Here is a 22248-nt window from a genome sequence, read left to right on the forward strand (position 1 = left end):
AGAAAGAATACAGGGAATATGGAAAATAAAATTCAGAGGTGCTCTGTAGGCAAAGCAGCTCTTAGCACCTGCTCCACTACCTCATATGGACAGACTACTCCATGCTTAGATTAGTGTGTCTGGTGATAGCGGCAAAATCAAAAAACCTCTGCAACCCCCTTGCCCCTGAATCCTCTGTGTACGTATATACCTTTGTTTTCAGATAAACAATAAATTTTACTTTAAATTAATGTAACGTACTCTGAGTTTAAATCTTTTTTCAAAAAGCTTTTGTCTGGCAATACTGTACTGTCAAACCAGTCCTGGGATGGAAGAGAGCCTTATGACTGGCAAGTAAATCTTTCGGGTAGCATTTTTAGAAATACTGTTTTCAAATCCATGTAACTAGGAGAAAGTTCCTCCAGCTATCTTTAAGTTAAAGAACGGAACCTAACTACATATTTACAATTCTAAATACATTATCCTCTGCACTTGACTCCAACAGCAGAAACAGCTGAATAGCAGCACTAGAAATTTTCAAGTTGCCCTGGTCTCTAGTGAAAAATCTTTAGGTGCCATGAGAACACCACCAGGCTCAAGACTTCTGAAATCCCAGGTTTGTGCACATCCATTTTGAGAACTCTAAGAGTGCTTGCAGCATTCAGGAACAAATTTCAACCTACAGGAAAAATGTCCCTGCAGAAACATCTCCTGAGATGTGGGCTGGAATCTCCTCTGCTCTAAGCCATTTCCTGCTGTCCCGGCAGGCAGGAGGTTGCTATCCACTGCCACCTGGCTAGGTGACTTTTTTTGGGAGGAGGTGGGGGAGGAAGGAAGGACCCATAAGCTCCCAGCTGACAAAGAAACTTGACCTCTATGCCAACTGTTCCCCTCGCAGCCAGGGCACTCAGGACAGGGGGAGGAACAATGCCACGTGCCCACTGTCAACCAGATTTGGATATAAGCAGCAGCCATTGACACACGAGAGCGAGCAGAACATAGTAGACACCAGCAACAAAAGGGTACTGCCCCAAGAGAGCTCTGTGGGATACAGCATTTCTCTTATAAATAATTTTATTGCTGGGGAGGAAACCATGGTCTTCTCCCAGATCAGAGGAAGTAAAGAAACCAAACCACAATTTGCTAACATTATAAATTGAAACCAAGAAAGTAAGTGAAAAACTGTTCTTCGGGAACAGTATCAGCCTCCAGGGCCCTACCATCAGTTATGTGCCATAGCTTCATTGAATTCAAATGTGTTGCAATTTCCACAACAGGCTGAGGTTCAAGGGTTTAAAAGTTTCCATCTCGTCCCCACCTCCTACTCTCTCTTGCAGCATGACTGCTCTTAACACAGTGTAAACAAATGTAGCTTGTATGAACTGATAAAGGCTCAAGTGTTGCCTTGTCAGAATACCTGGAGAAATTTGCACTGCCCCTTGGTCATGGAAAACCACTCTCTGTCAGGACTGCCAAACCTGGGCACATACAGGGATGTGCACAGAGCTCTAGTTACCTAAAGAAAGTAAACATGAAAGTAAGCGCCTCCCTCCTTCAAAACTAATTCTCAGGAGATACATCACAGAGCCCAGATCTTAGATTCAAATGCAAGCAATTAACATTAAACATACTCCAAAAATGTATTTCTATACAAACTGGGATGAAGGTGAAGACGTTATTAGATAAAAAGTAAGTTTTCTAATAACATTCATTCATTTTAGAAGAATAAGCCATTTCAAAAGCTGTATGGTGCTTTAGGTAGAGAAGCTGCTTCTAGAGTTGTTTGATATACAAAGAAAATGATTCTAGCCAATTTCAGAGCACAGGGATTTAAATGGCTCAACAGTCTGTCCTTTAAATTATCAATAATGTTAAAACATAGTCATAATTGAGTATTAATAACTTGACTGCTCTCATCAAACAAGAAATTTAAACTACTACTGGCTAAGAAAAGATAGACATTTTCTACACACCACCTTATTCTTGCACTGAAGAGGGATGCTAGGTTGCTTAATAATGTTAACATGTTACAAGGCAGAGAGTATTTATCCATGCTTAGATCCTACTTCACGCAGAAAGTGAAGACGTACCAAACCTATGTTTTGCTCCAGTACACTAGATGCCACGTAGCTGCAGTGAGAACTTAACCACGTGAGCAGCATACCTGACCTAACATCCACACAGCAGTCCTCTGGTTCCTACTCAGAGGTGAGATGTACCCAGGGCAGGCAAACTTGAAGAATTCCAGCAAGCCAACCTAGAATCAGGTCTGAGCTGCTGACTGCTCCTCTGTAACAGCAGAGGTTCGAGAGACAACCCTCCATGTAATACTCTTGTAATGCAATATGCATTGACCTAGGAGCAGTAGCACCAGAGAAAGTGCTGCACCTGGTGCTACCACACTCCTCTTAGTGTAGCTTTGCAACTGACTTACGTTGTGATTATAATAATTTGGGTCCAAATCTTTGGACCAATTCTTCTGGGTATCAAATTTGGCAGCACAAGCCTAATTTTTAGAGATGCTGACATTTCCTGTCCCACCTGAAATCACTGGAAGCCACAACTTAGTTGTTCTAAAAAGAAAAACTAAAAAGAAACTAAGAATTTAGCAAATTCTGAAAGTAATGTTTTCCATCTCTTTGTGTCTATTTTCCTGCCTATGACACAGAGGTAACCATTTTAAGCCAGCAGGGATGGAGGACTGTTAATACTCAAGCAATGGGAAGTTTCGACCTGGCTGATAAGGCTTGTGGCTACAGTGTCTCTGTTGCGTGCCTTTGCCTGTCTTGTCTACATGGATAAAAGGTTCGGATAAAGCCTGACCACAGAGTGCAGAGCAGAAGGGAGCCTCTGTTCTACTAGACACTGCTGTAATTCAAGTAGTTATATAAATAACGAAACTGATTGCTTCATTGGATGAGACTTTGCAACCTACAAATAAAGAGCAATGCACTACCCCTTGGTGAAATGAGCAATACTCAGAGATGATCATGAAGCGCAGCTTTCTCATTTCTGTACACACAGAACATCCAGCTGGCTTTACATAAAAGAATCCTGTCTTGTTGTTACTTAGATCATAGATCACTACCTGGGGGACAAAGGGGAGACGAGAAGATGCAAAAATAACTGCCCACTGAATCTTTCTGCTCCAGTCAGTATCTCTCAGATCTTTGATGTGCTTTGTGTTCTTTTAAAAATGATCGTTTTTTCACAAACTTAAAGTGATTTAGTATCATCTAATAGCATATCATTTCTGAAAACAAAACAGCACTGTCCACATAACACAGGCAGCTTCTGATTGTCAAAGATCTTCATAATATTGTTTCTTTTCCCCCACCAGGTATTTCATAGGACTCTGTTCCTGTACGGCTTCCTTTAAATCTGTAGCAATCTGAGGCTCTGGATCTGCTGTGCGTTTATATCCAACAATGCCCAAAGTGCCTCTTCACTTCCAAACTCCATCAGGTTCTGGATAAATGATCCTAAAGGTCAAGTTTATCCGTGCATCTCTAGAATGATATTCCTTAGGCACTCGATGCTGTAAGTGGCATTAGAAAAACAAAACAAAACAAAACAAAACCCAAAAGCATGAGCTTGTGTATTTAAAATACAGGTTACCAAGCAATGTAAAAAAACTTCATTTCCTATGATGGCTTTTTATTAACATTTCTAAACATTTAGATAAGGGAAAAAAATCATGTTCTGACTGCTCAGGGCCACTGAAAACAAAAGGTCTTTGTAGATTACTGTAGATGTGTTAATTTAAGTTGCGAGTTATATTCAAAGCTCCTAAATTGATTCTGCTCTTTCAGCTGCAGGCTGCAAGCTTCATTGCTGAACTTTAATGCCGGCACATCTGAGCTGATTCTTATTACATCACTTCGCACTTGGGAAGAAAACCCATTGTTTCTGTGGGTGCTTTGAAACTCTGAGGCAGAAAGCAATATTAATGCGCTAGGAAACAACTGTGTCACTGGAAGAAGAATGTCCCATAACTTTATGGGAGTGCCTCGTGCATATTTAGAAAACTGCACTGCAAGTAAAGCACACAAACAGTGTGGAGGAGTTCTCACCTGCCAATCCTCCTGGGTAGCTCCTTCCATCATCAGCAGAGTCCCGTGATCAAGTGGGATTCTTAGTCTTTCTACGTAAGTATAGTCTCCATTCTCTTCCTAAAAAGAAACATTAGACACTGAAGAAGCAGGCATGTGCATTTGGTAGAAAGCCAGTTCCCAACAGCAGAGCTTAAAAGGCTGTGAGGGGAGAGGAGGAAAGGAAGCTCTTACAAGATCAAGAAGTCTACCTAAACCTCTCTGTTATCATATTTCATAAAGAGTTCAGGAGCTGAGCATTTTAAGGATGAAAGAAGCCACTGCGTCTCACTGCCTGTACAACACAGGTAAAGTTCAACAACAAATTCCTAAATCTAGTGCAAAATTCTGGAGCAAGGCTGCAAACCTTTTGGAAACATCCACTCTTGAAATAAACAGTTCTGCGTGGAGACATTCTGCAACAGCCACTCCGATTCCAACAGTTAACTACATCAAAAATACACATCTTCTTTCTATTCTGAATTTGTCTTGTTTTGGACATTACATGTTGGTATAGTATTATCTGCTAGATGAAGAACCTTTCCTATCCAAAAAAAATATCTCCTTTTCCTATAGTACCTTGTAAAACAAGTTGTCTTAAACTTTATCATCACTAAGCAAAACAGACTGCTAAACTAGAAGACAAATAATTTGCAAACTTTTGTTAAGCCTTCAGATTAAGTACAACTTTTTTAAGCACAAATACAACAACCGGACACAGTAACACTGCAGAGTTAGTCTCACACATGCCACATCAGTGGAACAGCAACTCTCTATTGCTTTGCACTATCCCTTCCAATTTTAAATCAGACTAATACACTGCTAAGACAAGTTGCGAAGTCTATTATGCCAACACGGTTCTCTTTGTCAATCACAACAGTAACCTCTTCATGAAATCCTACTATGCGAGACATGAACTATCTTCCAGAATCCCCATGGGCAGGTATTACAATGCTCTGTGTATTCCTTTAATATTTTCTGATTTTAGCCTTCAACAGCTGCAGAAAAATTTGCTGCAAACATTGAACAACTTCCATTTAACATCTTGCCTACTTAATGTTGGCACTTTGATTATTTCATTAATATTGAAATGTGAATAGGAAAACCAGGAAGTCCCCCAAATACAGAATGGCAGTATATATTTTGCCTTTTCTAGACCTCTATTGCCAACTTTGCAAGCTGTCAAGGAAGAGTTGAAAGCAACTCTCTGAAATGAGGAATTCAGGGAAGTTTCAGATAGGAAATCCTGCAAAATACGGGGACTATTTTAGAGAGAGGGGGAGTTAGAGAAATATCTTAATTAGTGTTGAAAGGGAGGGGACTCAAGAGGCCTTTTATGTTTAAGTTATAGAAAGCCATAGATAGCTTGAAAGTATAAAGTGGATAATAAATGTCCTCCACTGAAAAAAGAGTATGTATGACAGGTTCTCAGCCTCTACATTGTACAACTACAGGGTTAACTTTGTTCTGAGTATACTGCATATAGCAAACAGACAGCCTGAATGCCTATTTGTTATTGTATCACTGCCTCTAGAAGCGGAGATACTGGCTTTTTTCAGAGAGATCACCAAATCAGTTATTTGTTCTTGAAAGAAAAGCCAAAATACACAGTTACTACAAACAGATGAGGAAAAAATAATTAGGCCAGGTCTGAGCTTCTAAAGCATGACGGTGCATTTCTGTAAGGGACCATACATCTTGGACAGTTGCTGCACAAATGCTTCAGATTTTTTATTTTTTAATTAGTTAGGCAGTATGTTCTCTTCCAGTTTCTTATAATGGTTGGTAGACTCCTAAAATCATACTTGCTGAGTGTTTAGGAGGAAGCAATGCTCCATTATTTCAGACCCAGCTGAGGGCAGCAATTACTCCAGACTCAACAAAACCTGTTACCAGCGTGGCATTTGTTCACATTTGTCATGTAAAATGAAACTGTACTTTGGAGGGGCAGGGAAAAAAAAAAAAAAAAAAAAAAAAAAAGAGATGTGAGGTCACTACTTATGTCACTTATAACAGAAGCAGATTGCAAAGAAGCTGGAAACAATACAGGACAACTGAGACTGGGAAAATGGAATTATCACAGTAAGATTTAACCCAGCTTGAGGTGCAGGTATAGTTACCTCACACTGACAGAAGTCCCACATTCCTGAAACAGAAACAAACATTACAAGATCTCCAGGCTTCAGCTGTATGTTCAGTTATTCAGGATAATTAACAGGGTTCTGCACAGACCCGACAGCTAGAAGAAAACATCAGCGGGTCATAAAAAGGCAGACATAGTCTTTTGAGAGCCATTAAAAAGACCCAACAGCTCTCATCCAACACATTTTACTGCTTTTACAAAAACTCACATTTTCAAAAATCTTAACTAACTTCCTTGAAGCTTAATTGTGCAGTGGCCCAACTTGATGCAGGTTTGTCTTTTTTGTTCATGGCTTGCTGAAAAGCTCAAAATAATGAGGTAAAGTATCAACTACTGGGAAAATTATGTCCTGGACTTAAAATAAAGTTTGATTTTCAAAAGAACAACTGGGAGTGTGTGTGTGTATAAAAGAGATGCAGATAGAAAGATGACTGCAAATCCTCTAAAATGCAAAAGAGCTTGGTTGGAACCAAATCAATTCCCAATAATAAAAAGCATCACTTGATGTAATTGACTATTTATTCACACCGCTGCCACTTTCTGTTCATGTCTGGGACTAGAAGTCACAGTGTGACAGAACAAGGCTATTCAATACTGCTGGTGCAACTGGCAGCGCTGGCTGGCAATTCTGGATTTATGCATTTTTTGGGAATACCTAAAGGCCCAAGGCTGTGCCAGTGGTTAATTAAGCTCACTAAACCTCTGGAATCAGGGAGTGCTGAAGGCATTCAGAATCACCTGTAATATGAATTCTTTGTAAGGACAACGCAAAACATATTTTTAAGCTTCTAGAATTATTAGCCATTTATCTTGCTCTATTTTTAGTAAGGTCTAATGCCAGAAACGTTTTCTTAAACTTCAGAGGAAACAAGGAAAACATTTCAAAAATAGGTATTGTAAACATGACTGCTGATGAAAAGCAGAGAAATACCATTGCATGGCTCTTCTCTATTTCACAGGATTACATCATTTCACTTTGTGGATGGACAACAGTGGACTTATTTTTATCTCTTGCTCATCTTGATTAAAAAGGAATTCTTCTAAGATAAATGATTTAGGAGAAAGCATCCTTTTGGCTTAGAAAAGTCAGTATGTAAAAGCAACAGTTACTTTCTGTTTCAAATGGGACATCTCTGAGCTTAGTTTTACTTAGAAAAAGAGATTTTTATGTCAATTGGTTTCGCAGAACTGACAAAGTTAGACAAAAAATTTTTACTGTCTTACATGTTGTTACTAACACTGTCCACCAAATCTCATTTCAGAACTTTTATCTCTAGAGCTGGTGTTAGACATACAGAAAACTCAGCTGAGTTTCAGAGGTCAAGAAGTTTATGAAGATAATTTATTCTTGACATCTAAGGAGGAAAAGATTTTTTTAAAAGTACTGATAACAAACATGGGAAGAAATGCATCAGGTAACTTTTATATGGTCACTTTGTAACTCTATAGGTGTATTACAAAACCAGCTGCTTCCAAGAACAGGTCTAGTAAAGCAACAGTTCTGATTATATACTAAGGTATATTAGGATTTTCATAATGTTGAGTTGCACGTTTAATACAACCCAAGCTTTACACTGTCCAAGTACAGTGGCTAAAACTTTTTTTATCCTTAATTCAAGTAACTACAGCTAATAAGTGAGGAAAGCTCAGCATTAGTTAATGGGAAGCTGTGAATATAAAATCTGTAAGCACTCCTGGACTCCATCAAGGTTTTTTTCTTAAAATGGTATCAGAATCAAAAAGGTAAGAAAGAGAAAAGATCTAGTATAAATCTATATAAATCACCTAAGTTTGTTTCTCTAAATCTCAGGCAAGTTTATTGAGATAGTAGTAGGAAATGGGTTCTGGATAGTGTGGAAGCATCTTCTATTATAAGGAAAATTAAATGGAAACATCTTGTAGAATAATGTATAAATAGTGCAGTTATACATGCAAATGATGCAAAACTATTTTCAAAGGCTAAAGTCAGCAGCCTTCCTGGAGAATGCTGGCTTCTAGTCTTCTGCTTTACCTATTTACCTATTACCAAGAGAATTCTCCTTATGAAACTTCTAATCTTGTCTTGCTTCTATCCCTGTTTTCCAGTTTACTCCTCTACCACCAGCTGCGGAAACACCCTCCTCCACAACAAAGTGGTCTCATCTATCGATACTTCTGCATTTTTACCTGTTCATTCTCACTATCTCTGACGAAATCCTCACTGCAGCTCTTTTCTTTATGGACTCAGTAAGAATGAATATCATTGTATTGCCCTTTCCTCATGTCATCCACTTGCCCGCCTGCATAGGACTATCTTAAACTCCCTCAGTCTGCAGCTGACCTAGCAGACTGCAATTGAGGTAGCTCTAAAGCACTCGCATCTTCTTCTCTGCTTGTCTACAGCTGCTCAGGTCCTGCCAATACTGGTGGACACCACCTACGCCTCTGCAGCCACTGCTGCCTGCAAGTCTCCTTCGTGCCAATCTAAAAGTTCAATCCTCCACGTCCTGAACAAAGCCTCTGTTTCTACCGTGCTCCATATATTCCCACGTTTGTCTTCAGTTAGGCCTGTTGGGACACAAAGGGTTATTTTTCTGCTGTTTTCAAAAGTACTAGGAGATCTTTAACTTATGCTAGAACAGCTACTCAAGGACAGGACGACTGTGTTTTAGTGTTTCATTTGAAGGACAGACCCATCTGAAGGCTGATTCTGAGAACACCACGAACATCCTATTATCTAACACACGCGTGAAGCTCCCTCCCTTCCCCAGCACCCATCAGTTTCCTTGGTTACAGATGGAAGAAAAGCAACCTGACAGCTGGCTTTCTAACTCCTTCCACAGTTCACACGGCAGTTCGTCGGACAACGATACCCAACTGGTCCTTATGGCACCCAGAGCACCTCTCAGTGGGACCCGGGAGCTCAGTGGGACATTAAATTTCACCCTGGAACTAACATTTCACACTCAGGTTCCAGAAAGACCTCATCAGAGAACCTGGCACTGTCTCACAAAGTTGAGCAGTGATAAGCAATAGTCAAAATGGTAGTGAGGCTGTATCAGAAAGACCCATCTAACACAGCGAAAACAGTTCCTCTGGAGTAGGACGGTGAAGTCACATACGAGTGGGACAGGGGCCTTGAAGCAGCATGGAGAACAGGAGGGGGTCACGGTGGTGCAGTGGGGACAGTTATGCTGCGGGCAAGCACGAGAGGACGTGTTGACAAAACCAACAGATTGCGTGTGAATTGTGTATGAATCACGGCTCTATGACAAAGCATTCATCTCTTGGTTTCAGTGTAGGCAGGAGCTACGATGACGAGGAGGGAACAAGGAGGCAAGAAAAAGTTTAAGTAATTTACCGGAACTAGAAGTAGAAAATAAAAGAAACCAGATCACTTCACTGTAGATTTTGAAGTACCAAGCAGGCATCCAAAAAAAGGCAGAACCTTTTAAAGCAAAGGCAAAATATCAGCTACGATGACACAACTGGTCCAATAAACAGAAAAGACAGTATCTAGAAGAAAGAATGCTTAAAAAGAAAAACTCCAGTGGAAAAAGTAAAACAGTTTCTGGCATCATGTTAATTTCCACAAAAAGTCTCCTTAATTCCAGCAGGGAATTTGCCCTGAAATGTATTTGTAGCTTTTTTACCTGCACTGGGCTGAAATCCGAGTAAGAATTATTTCTGCTTATACACAAGGGATGCTTGTTGATGCAGATTCAAATAGGCTATGCACATCTCTACGCTCCTTTACCATCTATTATATGATGAACACTTACTCATCCAGTACAGCACTCACCCAAAAGAAAAACAGAGGACTGAACCTTTCCTTCCCCTCACCCTCAAACAATTTGCAGGAAAAAAAATACCACTTGCACCTAAGTAACTTTTTAAAATTTTTTTTTTTTGCCAAGGAAAAATGCAGAGAAAGGATAAAAAGATTTCCTTTTGTGACAGTTTCAGAGTGGCCTATATAAACACCACCAAATTCCTACCAGACAAATGCCAAAATTCACACAAACATGCACAAAAAAACCAACCCACCAACATTACTGGTCATCTTTGCTGTTAAGAGAAATAGGATTTTATTATCTAATAAATTCATCCACATTTCAAGATATAATAGGAAAATATCTGTACAGATACTAACATGAACTGAAGTCTCTGAAGGTTCTGATCTAGCATTCTTCAATAGCACTAGGAGATGTTACCTGACTTGTGGTACATACTGTTTTGTACCCAGTACATGATCACACACAGGCAACCGCTTTAGTTTTTTTTTTCCCAGTACCACTTATCCACAGTGAGCTTCTACCATAGGATTTCTCATCTTGTATTTTTATTCCATCTTTCCATCTTTCATCTCAAAATACTTAAAAGCACTTACAAGAACAGAGGCAAATGAAGGCCTTTGAAACTCTACAATCTGAAATACTACAATGTTGGCCCTCAAAGAGGTTTAATTTTGGCAGGAAAAGGATTTACTTTTTCTTGCTGTCCTCACTGAAGACTAACCCTGGAAAACCCGATGTACCGATACTGGCAGATTATAAACCAGGGAGAGCCTGCATGCCTGTTAACCTGAATCCCTTTTCCCTAGGCTACATTCCTCTTCCTGTAACTCGCTTTTGAACAAAGTAATGATCAAACTTCAAATATCTACAATCAACTTTAACTTTCTCTTAATGAAAGAGAGAATGCTACATTACAATAGAGTATGAAAATTACTTCTTTGCTGGTACAGCCTGAAAGGTTGTAATTTCCATCAGAGCCTCTTGTAACTCCCACTTGGCAAAGTATCTAGTGTCACAGGATGCTCTCAGAAAATTGCAGGCTTTGGGAATGTGCAAAGAATACGTAATGTGTGCCATATAATTATTAAGTACGAGTTCCCTTAGGCACAGGATGCAGTTAATAGCAACTTATTCAAAGATCACTCTGCACATGAGGATCATACCTTAGAAACAGGTATGTCACACTTGCAGAAGGAATACACTTCGTAGGTAGCAAGACTCAGCTAGTCAGAAATACCAGGTCAGAGGCACTGAAGAAAAAAATGAGGAGAGCTTGAGGGATACATCTACAGAAAGTCATCCATCTCAGGAAGAAAAGGGAAGAAATCGTCCAGTACAGATCAAAGGTGGCGGCCAATTATGAATGGCACAGACTGAACTTCCCCTCTTTGCTCATAATGGACATCTTTTCAGAAAATAGAAAACAGAACAAAAAGACATCTTGCTCATGAACTGGGTTTGATTTTTAAGAGGAAAGCTGCAAAGTTTATACTGAAATCTAAGTGGCTTTGATTCTGATCCATCGAAGGGGAACACATGCACTTCTAGAAAAGAACGCAAGCACCATTTACCTCAGTTTCCCAGAGGAATGAACTTTCGAGCTGACATTTTGTTATCATCCCAGCGTCAAAGATACTTACTCATGATATGCCCACTGATATAATGCACTGGTTATATGATCTCATGCTCAGGGACCAGGATTAAATTAACTTCAGACAACAAAGAATTTACAAATTAAAGAACTGGTGAAAAATACAGATTATTTATTTGTTTTCTGGTTAAAATTCTGACCTTTGCTGTTCACGACTACGTGACCCAAGGTGACTCTTGATGGGCAGACTTTAGTATGTCAGCATACACTTTTCTAATAGGCTGATAATCATCACCTTTGCTTTCTGCATTACTTACTTGGAATAAATAGCAACATGAGCAGACAGCAAACTTGTTCCCAAAGGTCTCAAAGACTACACATGCAGAAAAGACATCTGAAGTAGGATACCCTAAAATGAGGCCTGTATTCTCAACACAGGAATATGTGATTCCTTTACTTGGATAAATATGAATTGCAAAATTTAAGTTTTAAGTTGGCACGAGAACCCAACATACCCAAGCACAGCATTTTATCCAGAAAGAGTATTCACTATATAACCAACTTATTCCTAAAAGGATGTTCCACACAGGCCTCCTTATCAAAGTAAAGATCTCCATTTAGTCTGTAAAGTATGATACGACAGTTTGGTATTTTAAGGAAAGGAACTGAGCTCCTTCCCTCCCTTCACTGTCCCTCAATCTGAACATGAGTCAAAATGCAAACATTATTAAGAAGACTTTTACTTGCAAGAGCAGTCAGAGCTACTTATCATCCCACATACACTATGCATTACACAATGTTTGCCCGAGTTTAAGAAAACGGTATCAACTCTTTGGTTCATTTATACAGCAGAAGTCCCCTTCACCACCACTGATTTCATTTTAAGTAACGGGAAAGGCCCTTATTTGGGCAGAAGAGTGCCCAGGTTGCAATTTCACTGCAGCGCTACACTGCTGCACATTGTTAGAGTGGTCCCATTCCCATCCTCAAGATGTCACATTCCATGCAACAGATTTCTTGATCCCTATGCTTATTTCACAGAACTTTACGAATTGTGCTTCCATTAACTACTATTAAATGCTTTTAGAAATTAAGTTCTCTAAACAGAGGGAAAATACTAAGCATATTAGTAACTACAGGACTCTCTCAATGTGGTATGAACACTCACAGGGGAGGGTTTCTTCCTCATCTCAAAGGTCCGGGTAGCACCAAAGCTGAGTGAGGCAATGACAGGATTTTTTCCCAGTGATGGTTCGTCATCACTGTGCCAGTCTACGCTATCCTTCTCATTTCGGTAGAGGTTGCACAGTAGAGAGTTGAAGGTATAGCCAGTGAACTCTTCAATGCGCTCCTTTAGCATGGTCAGAAGAGGATGCCACTGTAATCAGCACAGAAGGAGCAGGGTAAATACAATGAAAGCAGGCCACCAGCAGCGGGAAACCACTAAGAAACAAAATATACTGCACTTTAATCACAATAAACTTGAAATCAAGCAAATGCCTCTGAACAATTCTGATTATGTTTGTAGTAAAGCTGAGGAATAGGCTTTCTGCAAAATATGCATATGTTACCTATTGCTCAATACTAAACCATCTCTTAAAACTATGAAGCTAGTCTGCCTTTCATACTAATGTAGCCAGCCACCCCAATTAACTCAAAGGTGAGAAAGCGCACAGAGTAAAATCTGCTTGAACTGACCATGGATCAACATCGGGAATTCTTAACTAAGATGAAAAGTGTGCAACTTCTCTCATGCATATCTGTTTTTTTTAACCTCCTAGCCAAGCTAGAGGAGTTTAACACAGGGATCTGGTAACATCCAAGTTTCTTGGGCATTGCTGGTGGGCATAGCGCATCCAGAAAGTTGCAATCAGTGACTAAATGACACACTGTCAATTGCCTGCAACTGTTGACACAGAACAAGAGACAACACTCTCACAACGTGGCCCTCTGTCCCTGCTTGGTTAGTACGGATTGTTGAGCCCAACTCATCAGCTCTTGGGGTTTTGACTTCGACATTGTAACTTTTCAGTGGTTCACAAAACCAGTGTCACAGGCCCTGAATTTCATCCTTCCCTTTGCTAACATCTTGCTGAGCCCATAGCCCACGGCAGCTCTGCACATTCCATTACAACTCAGTTCAGTGAATCGTTATTTAATGTTATAAACTTACATCACGACTTTCATCTGTCAGAGTGCTTTTAAGTACTACATAAGTACATATATTAAAAAAAAAAAAAAAGCCAAAGCAATGTAGGCCAGAATTGTTGCCCATTATATAAGCAGAAACACAGATCAAGAGAGGATGAAGAACTGATTCCAAATCTCCCAGTGCATCACTGGCAGAAGAAGGAACAGACAGCAGGAATTATTTCCTAGTATCCCTCTCTAATAATGGAGTCTGCACCACCTTCTTTCCATGCTAACCCGTGTTTACGGGTTTTTCACCTATTGGCTACACTGCAGGAACCTTAACATACCATCTTTCTCTGTTAGGGGTATTTCTAGCTAAGTCACCCCTTCAATGACTAAGCATCATGTGAATAATTAATTATATATAAATATAGCTTACAGCTATGGGACATGTAGGGACATCAGTAATACCACTGAAAAAAAGCTATAGCTTGTAATTGGGCTGCCTGAATGTGCAGTATGTGCAGGACATACAAGGCAATGACAGAAGTCCAACAAGAATTACTGAAAGCACTTTTCAGTGACCAACTAGGACTGGATTCTTTCAATCCTATCACAAAAATATTTATTACTAAAAATGTTACCATATGGTGAATTTTACAATTCAGTGGAAACCCCACTACAAACCTGCAGCACCAGAAGTAATTTTGTTGAAACATTACTGTGTCACCAACTACACCACAGCTTACAAAGAAACATTTTTCTAACACCAAAATTCATTTAGGCATGACCACTGGATTATACCTAGCAGTGCTGCAATCACACCCAGTCTTACTAAAGAAAAAAAGGAGGGGCACAAAGCTAATTACTCCTAGAGATGAAGCGTTCAAGGCAGGTAATTGGTTTTGGCCAAGCTGTGCACTAAATTATATTTTATTCAGGATATTTTTGTGATATAAGCCCTATTCTACAGACAAGGGCTGTGCTCTTTACACCATCCGCTGCTTCTTCTAGGCTGCAAGAACTCCCACCTACAAAGCTGAGTGAAGTGTCGGAGTGTCTGTGTGCCGTCTACCCATATCTCTGCCTATGGGCAGTTTCCAGCCAGTGGCAGGGCTGGCTCCCAGCTATCCAAGTTTGCCAGTGCATCTCACTTTCTGCTGGCATTTCTTTCTCTCAGTAAAAAGGAGAATTATTCACGGATAAAAGACAAGATCAGCATGCGTGACTGATTTAGGCCTTGTACCTCTTGGATGAGAAAAACAAGCCAGTGGCCCAATGGGTGGTAACTCTGAACTTTATGCAAACTGAACTGAAACCGTGAATTCAGGGTATACAGGCTCTATCCAACCTCTGAGTAGCAATAGCTTCCACAACAGACAATTCTGAACTGGATTTAAATCACCAGCGTACAGCAGAATGATTTTGTGGGGGCACTTCCAATCCCTAAAGCTATTCAGCTTCCAGAAAAGCCCATTTAAAATGGTCCACAAATAAGTACCAAAAAAATGCCTGGTTTTCTACCACAAATTCCATAGGTTACAAAATTTTTGAACTATGGTTATTTTTGAGACTACAAAGTCGTCACAACTCATCTTGTTAAATAATGCCTTTCCACTTTTCCCAAACCGAGCTTTGCTAGGAAGCACCTGCCTTTGGCAGCAGTTCTGGGGCTCAGACACTTCTCTCTCGTGCTATCCAGCCTTCAACAGTCACATTTAATTTATGGTTCAGAACACTGCAGCCTACTGCCATGGAAATTTCAAACAAAGCAATACCAAGAAACAGGCCAATGGGGCAACAGGCTGCAAGACAGAGAGAGAGAGTGAACACGAACAAAATGTCAGCGAACCACTCAGGTGGTTTTCAACCCTTCCAAAATAGCGTGGGAAATTACATCATACAATCTGCAGCTGCTGAGCAGGCAGGTTGTGATTTCATAGCATTCACGCAGGAATCCACAACATGCCTAAATTCTCATTTAAGCGGTACTGAATCTAAGTGTTTCTGAAAGTAACTATTTCAGTAACTGATATTACTGTATCTTTACAACAAAAAACTCAGTATGACTCTGTACACTACAATCTCCCGTACAAAGATGCATAGAGTAAGTCACACAGAACAATTCAGAGTTTTGTCCAAAGCTACAGTGACCCAAAAGCAGAACTTTAAACTATGGAGTGATAATTTCCTTTTGCCAACATTTAGCAACTAAATCATGCTCCTCTCAGTCAATCCACTCATAATGCTTGTTTTATGAAGTTATCCACGTTCCACTAGAATCTGTTGCTGATCGCAAATGAAATGCTGATAGATACTCTACATAGAGGATAGAGGGAATTTTTGTCTCTCAATCTCTGCAAAGGATTTCTCTGTAGACAACAATAAAAGAAAACTGCAAATATATACATACATTTGGGTTTGGCTGCATTGTTATCCTGGAGTACGTGTAAGGAAGTTCCCCATACCAGGAGGTAAGCCTTGGTTCCTCAAAAGATACTTCTAAAAAAAAAGAACAGGAAGACTTTCTCAGTTGCCTTATCAAAGGGCTTGAAAATGGAAAGATGATGCAATTCTGCCAAGAAATTTGATCAAAAAGGGACTGTCCACTCACCTAAAGTTAAAAAGCAGCCCCTTAAAATCCTCAGCCTTACATAATGAAGTCAAGTGGAGGAACGAGATTATTCAAAAGCAGGCCTGTCTCTGCAAGAATTACCTTGCCAAAATCTTGGAACCACATCAATTTTCTCATCCCTATGCCAGACAGGGCAGGGACTGGACAAGATAAAGATAACAAAATGAAACTGAAATTTTATTTATAATTCTCGATTGTTTTATATTCTCCTGGTTCCACTGCCCAATACGCTGGCATAAGTTGCAAGATGTATCCATTGGAAAGGATGAAGTGGAAAGGACTGCAGCATCAATGGGACATTACAGAATCAGATGTAGCAAGGCTGGACAAGTAATATTTTGTCAAATATGTGTACACCCTGTGGTGTAATACAAACATCAAGTTAAAAGTACTTTCAACTTCTGGAAAGACTATCCTGGTAGCTGCTTCTCATGCTTGACAGGTAACACTCTCCATTATACGGTACCTTTATTGCAAGCCAGTAAGCACAGATGTTGAAGATATTTTCCAGCCCTGTCCAGTAACTACTGTGATGTATTATCTTACATCCGTTGCTGACTGAAAGAGAAATTTAGCTAGAACAGGTGCCCCTTAGTGAACAAATTCAGAATAGCAGTCTCTTCATTTACTGCATCCTAGAACAAATAAGCAAACGCAAGGGAAAAGAAACAGGCTTTGCTGGGATTTTAAGTGAGAGAGGCAAAAAATAATCCTGGTGACAGAAACCTCAAAGAACACAGTTTTTGCAGCATCACTGGGAGACAGTATGAAGGGATGGAGCACAGACTTAATCTAAAAAAAGAGTGGGAAAAAGAACTGGAGATGACAGAGGAGGCAGTAAAATTCAAAGATTTTTAACACAGGCAATTTTAATTTGTAAAGATCTCATTTAATTGGCAATAGGAACATGGTGATAAAGATTGAAAAATAAGCAGCAGTACTCTTCAGCTATGCATGGAAAACCTGGAAGGAAATATGAAGGAGTGGTAATATGTAAAATGAAAAACAATGATAAACAATGCACGGATTTTGGTATGGAAATGACCTCGGAATGACCTGAAAAGCTGGTCTACACACTCCTTACCATGTCTGACGTGAGTTCGCTGACCCCAAGGTATGTCTTGCAGGAGTTGTTCAAACATCCAGTCTGCTTGTTCCGAGTCAATAAAGCCAGGAATCAAATGAATCCTAAGGAAGAAAAAGAGAAAGAAAAGATGGAAGGAGTATACAATTCTGTATATGCTTTGATAAAATATTCTAATTTCCAGGATTCCCAAAGGAGCTAGGAATGGCTATAATGCATCAGACCAAAAGGCAAAGCCCAGTATCCTATTTCTGACCACAGCCAAAAGCAGGTGTGAAGGGAAGAACAGAAGGCAGCAGGAGCTCCTGATGAGTCTTCCCCTCACCAAACACGTCTAATTGCTTTTTAAAACCTATAAAAAATATGACACCAACAATATCCTACGAGTCCTGCAATCAGCCATATACTGTGTGAAAAATGGCATCCTTCTGCTTGTTATTAACTTCACATCTGATAAATTAGATAGCCCTGATTACAGGTCTACAATCAACATAAGGAAATAATTGCCCTTTATTCACCATCTCCACACCACTCAGAATTTCATAGCCCTTTATCACTACTGCCATCCTATCCTCTCTTTTCCAAGCAGAAGAACCCTAGAGTATGTAACCTCTTCTATTTTTACATTTTCTTATGTACATTTTATATTTTGACTGTATTAACAGCAACATTCAAAAATTCCAGCCACTGTGATGGAAGTCCAACAAGAATTACTGAAAGCAATTTTCAGTGACCAGCCAGGACTGGATTCCTTCAATTCTATCACAAAACTGTGATGGGTTGCAGAGTAGGAATGCTGTTCACAAGAGTTTACTCTCACAAGTATTCAATGCTCCAAAAACATCACAACAAGAATATATAGTAAAGGTGCCAACAGAGATGCAAAATCTCATTATTCACTTTCCAGAAATGTAAATATTCCAGCAACATATTATGAAAACAAACTCCAGAAAATGACAGAATAACCCAGCTGGCTGTGTATCTTTCCTACTTACAGCTGGTCAAAGTTTTTATTTTTCAAACTGGTATAAAAATTTATTTGTAGCTTTAGAAGAAACCAAGGTGAAAGCTTTGAAATAAATGCACAAAAAGTTACTACGTCCTTGGCATTTTTTCCACTACTAATAAAATCTATCGAATTCAGAAGAAAAGGATTAATATCGATATTACACCTAAGCCAGCAAGGTAAAATAAAATGCATTTCAGTTAGTAGGAATCACAGAACAAGTAGGTTTTGTTTTGAAGTGTCCTGAAGCTGAAATAATTAAGGCATAGCATGTAAGCAAAAGTTACCAAACCTGCCTAAAGTTAAATGCTTTTATTAGATTAATTTAAAACAAGTCCAATTTACAGCTAAAAGTTTTTGGTAGCTCTTAACTATACAACACAGACATCACACACTCACTAACACAGGAATACCGACCCAAATTTCAAGCAGCAACTTACTCTGGATCGTGGAACAAATGGACATAGTCCCTTCTCCTTATTCCGGACAAGAACACGAGATGCAATATGCACTAGATGTTAAGAGATTAATTTTTCTTCTCTTCAGTGCTGCTCAGAACTGCATAACCCTCTGCTACCTGATACTCAAAGTAATTCCAGAAGTACTCTAAGCAGAAGATACACAGGAAGGGCAATGTGCACCTGCTGTAGTCAAAACACTCTACAGAGACTAGACTGCAGAAAGCTGAGTATCACCGCACCATTCTGCAATAGCAAATAAGAAGTTTCATCCACTTACCTAGCAATGCCACCTGGTACTTTGCTGAGCTCATACACACCAGGCTTGCTGAGGATGTAGAAAGGAAAGAGCCATCAGATGGACAAACAACAAGAAATTATCTTACAGTGAGCAGCAAGGACTAGAACTGCTGTAAGCCTGGACTAGGGAAAGTTTTCTTTAAAAAAGAAAAAAAGGGAAGCAATAATGTTCTGGAGACAGTCAGAGGTCAGAGTAAGGCAGCAAGTGGTATTGCAGAAGCAAATAAGTTTGTGTGTACTTCCTGCCTCTCGCTCTCATTTCACCAAAGGCTCAATACACAGTTTTAGGGCTCTATAGATAAATAAACGAGGGACATCACGGGGAATCTAAAGAAGACAACCATACAAGGCTGCACCCTGACCACTATGTTTGCATTTATAGGCACGCTGAGTAAGAAAATCCTACCAAGATAACCAAACTGAAGCAAATTTAATTTTCAAAATCTGTAACTTCACCATACACCACCACACCCTGTCACATTTCATGTCAAAGTTATTCTGAGAAGAACCCTATTTTAACACAAAGGGTAAGTGATCTACAAATACCTAGCTTCACTATAACGGTTACTAGCAGGTACTTTCCTGAACCTTCAAAGGAAGTGCTGCTTGAGTTACCATACCAGCTATACTCCTGGGTAACAGTAAGTAATTTCGAGTCATTTAGAGAGACTGTTCTAGGAAAATGTACATTGCTAACCAAAAGAGATATATTTGCAGTTCTGTCAATCCAGAATGTCCAATTGTTTGTTCTTCCTGGCTTATACAGCCACACCAAAGTTATAAAAACTGCTTAACACAGACTTGGACTCTCCCGATTATAAATTCAGCCTTTTAAAGGCTGAGAGTCCACATTTTCTACTGAAATTTCTTCCAAAGGCATGTCAATTGTAAGTGGAGAAGGAACTCTTTTTCAGCAGATTCCCACTGACCAACCAGACAGAAAAACTGCACAAAGGACAGTTAAGTCGGCAGTATACTCACTCTATCACACCTGTCTCAGGAACTTTGCGCTCCACCTGAAAAGTAACAAGACAATACACGGTGAGTATTAAACATTTAAGTACCTGGCATGCTCTAGTTGAACAGAACTAATTGCCTGTGACTCTATATAGCCACACACTGGTATGTCAGTGAGAAAAACATAACTCTGGACAATCGGTAAGCAGTAACAACCCACCCACTCTCTCCACGCCCCAGAAACTCTCAAAGGCAGCTACCACTGCAGGCGGTTTTTAACAATCAACTGCCCCCTAAAGGACATTCATTCCTAAATTATTTGGATCGTTACAACACTTGCTATTTATCAACTGCAACCAAAAAGATTCTTATGCTTACGTTTGGAAGTAAAAATCTAGAGCAACTATAGGAGGGACGAACAAATCCCAGGACCCAGACAATGAGCAAAACACAAGGCAGACCAGACATACCAGGAGCTGACACTAAAATTGTCTGCACAGCTCGAGATAGCTGTTTTTTGTTAAAACAAAAAAAAACAAAAAAACCCCAAACACAGTAGTTTAATCCAGCCTGGATTATCATCCTGTTTGTCTCAGGGATTTATGCTTCTCTTCTCTGAGCTCAGTGGAGTGCCGAGGTGCAAGGTGGTACTGAGTTGAGCAAGCAAGAGGGTCAAAATATAGTACTCTATAGATACCAGGGCTCTGCCACAGAGAAAAGAGAATCTTCCCAGACCATCTCCAATCCTTCTGAGCCAAGAAGACAGCCTTTCAGACACTTCTGGCTTAGAAAGAAGTGTTCAACATTTTTTTTCCCAAGCAAGAAACTGCCCTCCCACTGCACAGAGCACAATATCCTTCATCTGCTGATGGGACATACAGCAAAGTCTATAAAACAAATCACCCTCTTCCCCTGTAACAAATAAGACAGATATCCCAACTGAAGGAAAAACAGAGCTCAAACCACACTTAGGATACTGCATCATTCTGAATATTTAGGAGAATGTATGCTTCTGGATCTCCGAAAAAAAAGTAGTTATGAACAGGTACATAATGAATACTCAAAGTCTGAGGCTAAACAGAGGGACCGTAACTTTCTGTTTGCCATATATGCAAGACAGTTGCAAACTCTGCTTGCTAAAAGCCCAAAGTTCAGCTCAGCCGAGTTTTTAATTTGTTTTTGAACATGAGACTATAATCTCAAAGTCTGATAATTTTTCTCATTTGAGGTTTAATAAAAAAAAAATAGATTCTTCTAGTTACCATCTAATTTTTACCTCTGATGGCTTTTCAAAGACAAACTGCTTTTGAGCGTGAGGCTGATCTTTCCTCATCCATGCCGGTCTGGCAGCTGCGGGGGCAAGGCTGCTGGCCACAGCCGCCTTAGGTGCTAAAGCAGAGAGAAAAAAAAAACAAAGGATCACACGAAATAGAATTTCACCATACAAAAAAATACGTTTTGGAAGAACTTATGGAATCATTCTTTGAAGTATTCTCCTCTGCTTGGCAGAGACTTCAGGGAACAGCCAAACCTATGTTATGCTGCACAGAAACTGGAATTTTTTTATATATGTTCTTCAGAGAGAAACATAAATGAAAACATCCTTTTTTCAGGAGGAACGATAGCTAGAACCTTTCAGTTCTACCTCAAACACCTACTGCATGCCAGCATAAATTGTCGCAAGCAGCTGAACTGCCCCCCTCTACAATTTTTTTTCAGGAAACAAGAAGACATTTCTCTGAGAAAAATACTTTTATTAAAACAAGATTTTGAAACTAGCGAGTTTTCCTTCAGCTTTTTCGCAGTGAAGTTTTCCGAACGCGCCTGTTCCCGCGGCGGGGGGCAGCCGGGGACCCGCCACCACCCCCGGCCTCTCCGCAAGGCCGCGGCCCGGACGGGAGGGCCCCGACAAGCCCCGGGACACCCACCCCGCGGTCCTGCCCGCCTACCTGCACGACATCAGCCCGGGGGTCGTCGCCTCCCCCCCGGTCCTCACCTGAGAGCCGTCCCGCCGGGGCGCCGGCCCAGCCGCCCTGCACACGGGCTCGCTGCCGCCTCTCCGTCATGGCGGGGCCGCCGCCGCCGCTCCCGCCCC

At 40.2% G+C, this 22248-nt stretch overlaps 1 protein-coding gene across 2 annotated transcripts; it reads right to left on the bottom strand.

Annotated features, from left to right (window-relative positions):
- Positions 1 to 3: 3 nt before the first annotated feature.
- On the bottom strand, positions 4 to 22225 carry ALKBH3 (alkB, alkylation repair homolog 3 (E. coli)). 2 transcript variants are annotated; one of them, XM_010580178.1, is made up of 9 exons: positions 22150 to 22225; positions 21430 to 21542; positions 20178 to 20212; positions 19177 to 19224; positions 17433 to 17536; positions 16127 to 16215; positions 12749 to 12958; positions 4053 to 4151; positions 4 to 3517 (listed from the first exon to the last, which is right to left on the bottom strand). In XM_010580178.1, exons 1-9 carry the CDS (start codon positions 22217 to 22219, stop codon positions 3425 to 3427), a joined length of 861 nt encoding a protein of 286 aa, XP_010578480.1. In that variant the 5' UTR covers positions 22220 to 22225; the 3' UTR covers positions 4 to 3424. The 2 variants fall into 2 exon arrangements, with proteins under 2 accessions (XP_010578480.1, XP_010578481.1); XM_010580179.1 differs by lacking the exon at positions 19177 to 19224.
- Positions 22226 to 22248: the final 23 nt, after the last annotated feature.

The sequence above is a fragment of the Haliaeetus leucocephalus genome, unplaced genomic scaffold (genome assembly GCF_000737465.1).
Source record: "Haliaeetus leucocephalus isolate CR32 unplaced genomic scaffold, Haliaeetus_leucocephalus-4.0 Scaffold696, whole genome shotgun sequence".
Lineage (NCBI taxonomy): Eukaryota > Metazoa > Chordata > Aves > Accipitriformes > Accipitridae > Haliaeetus > Haliaeetus leucocephalus.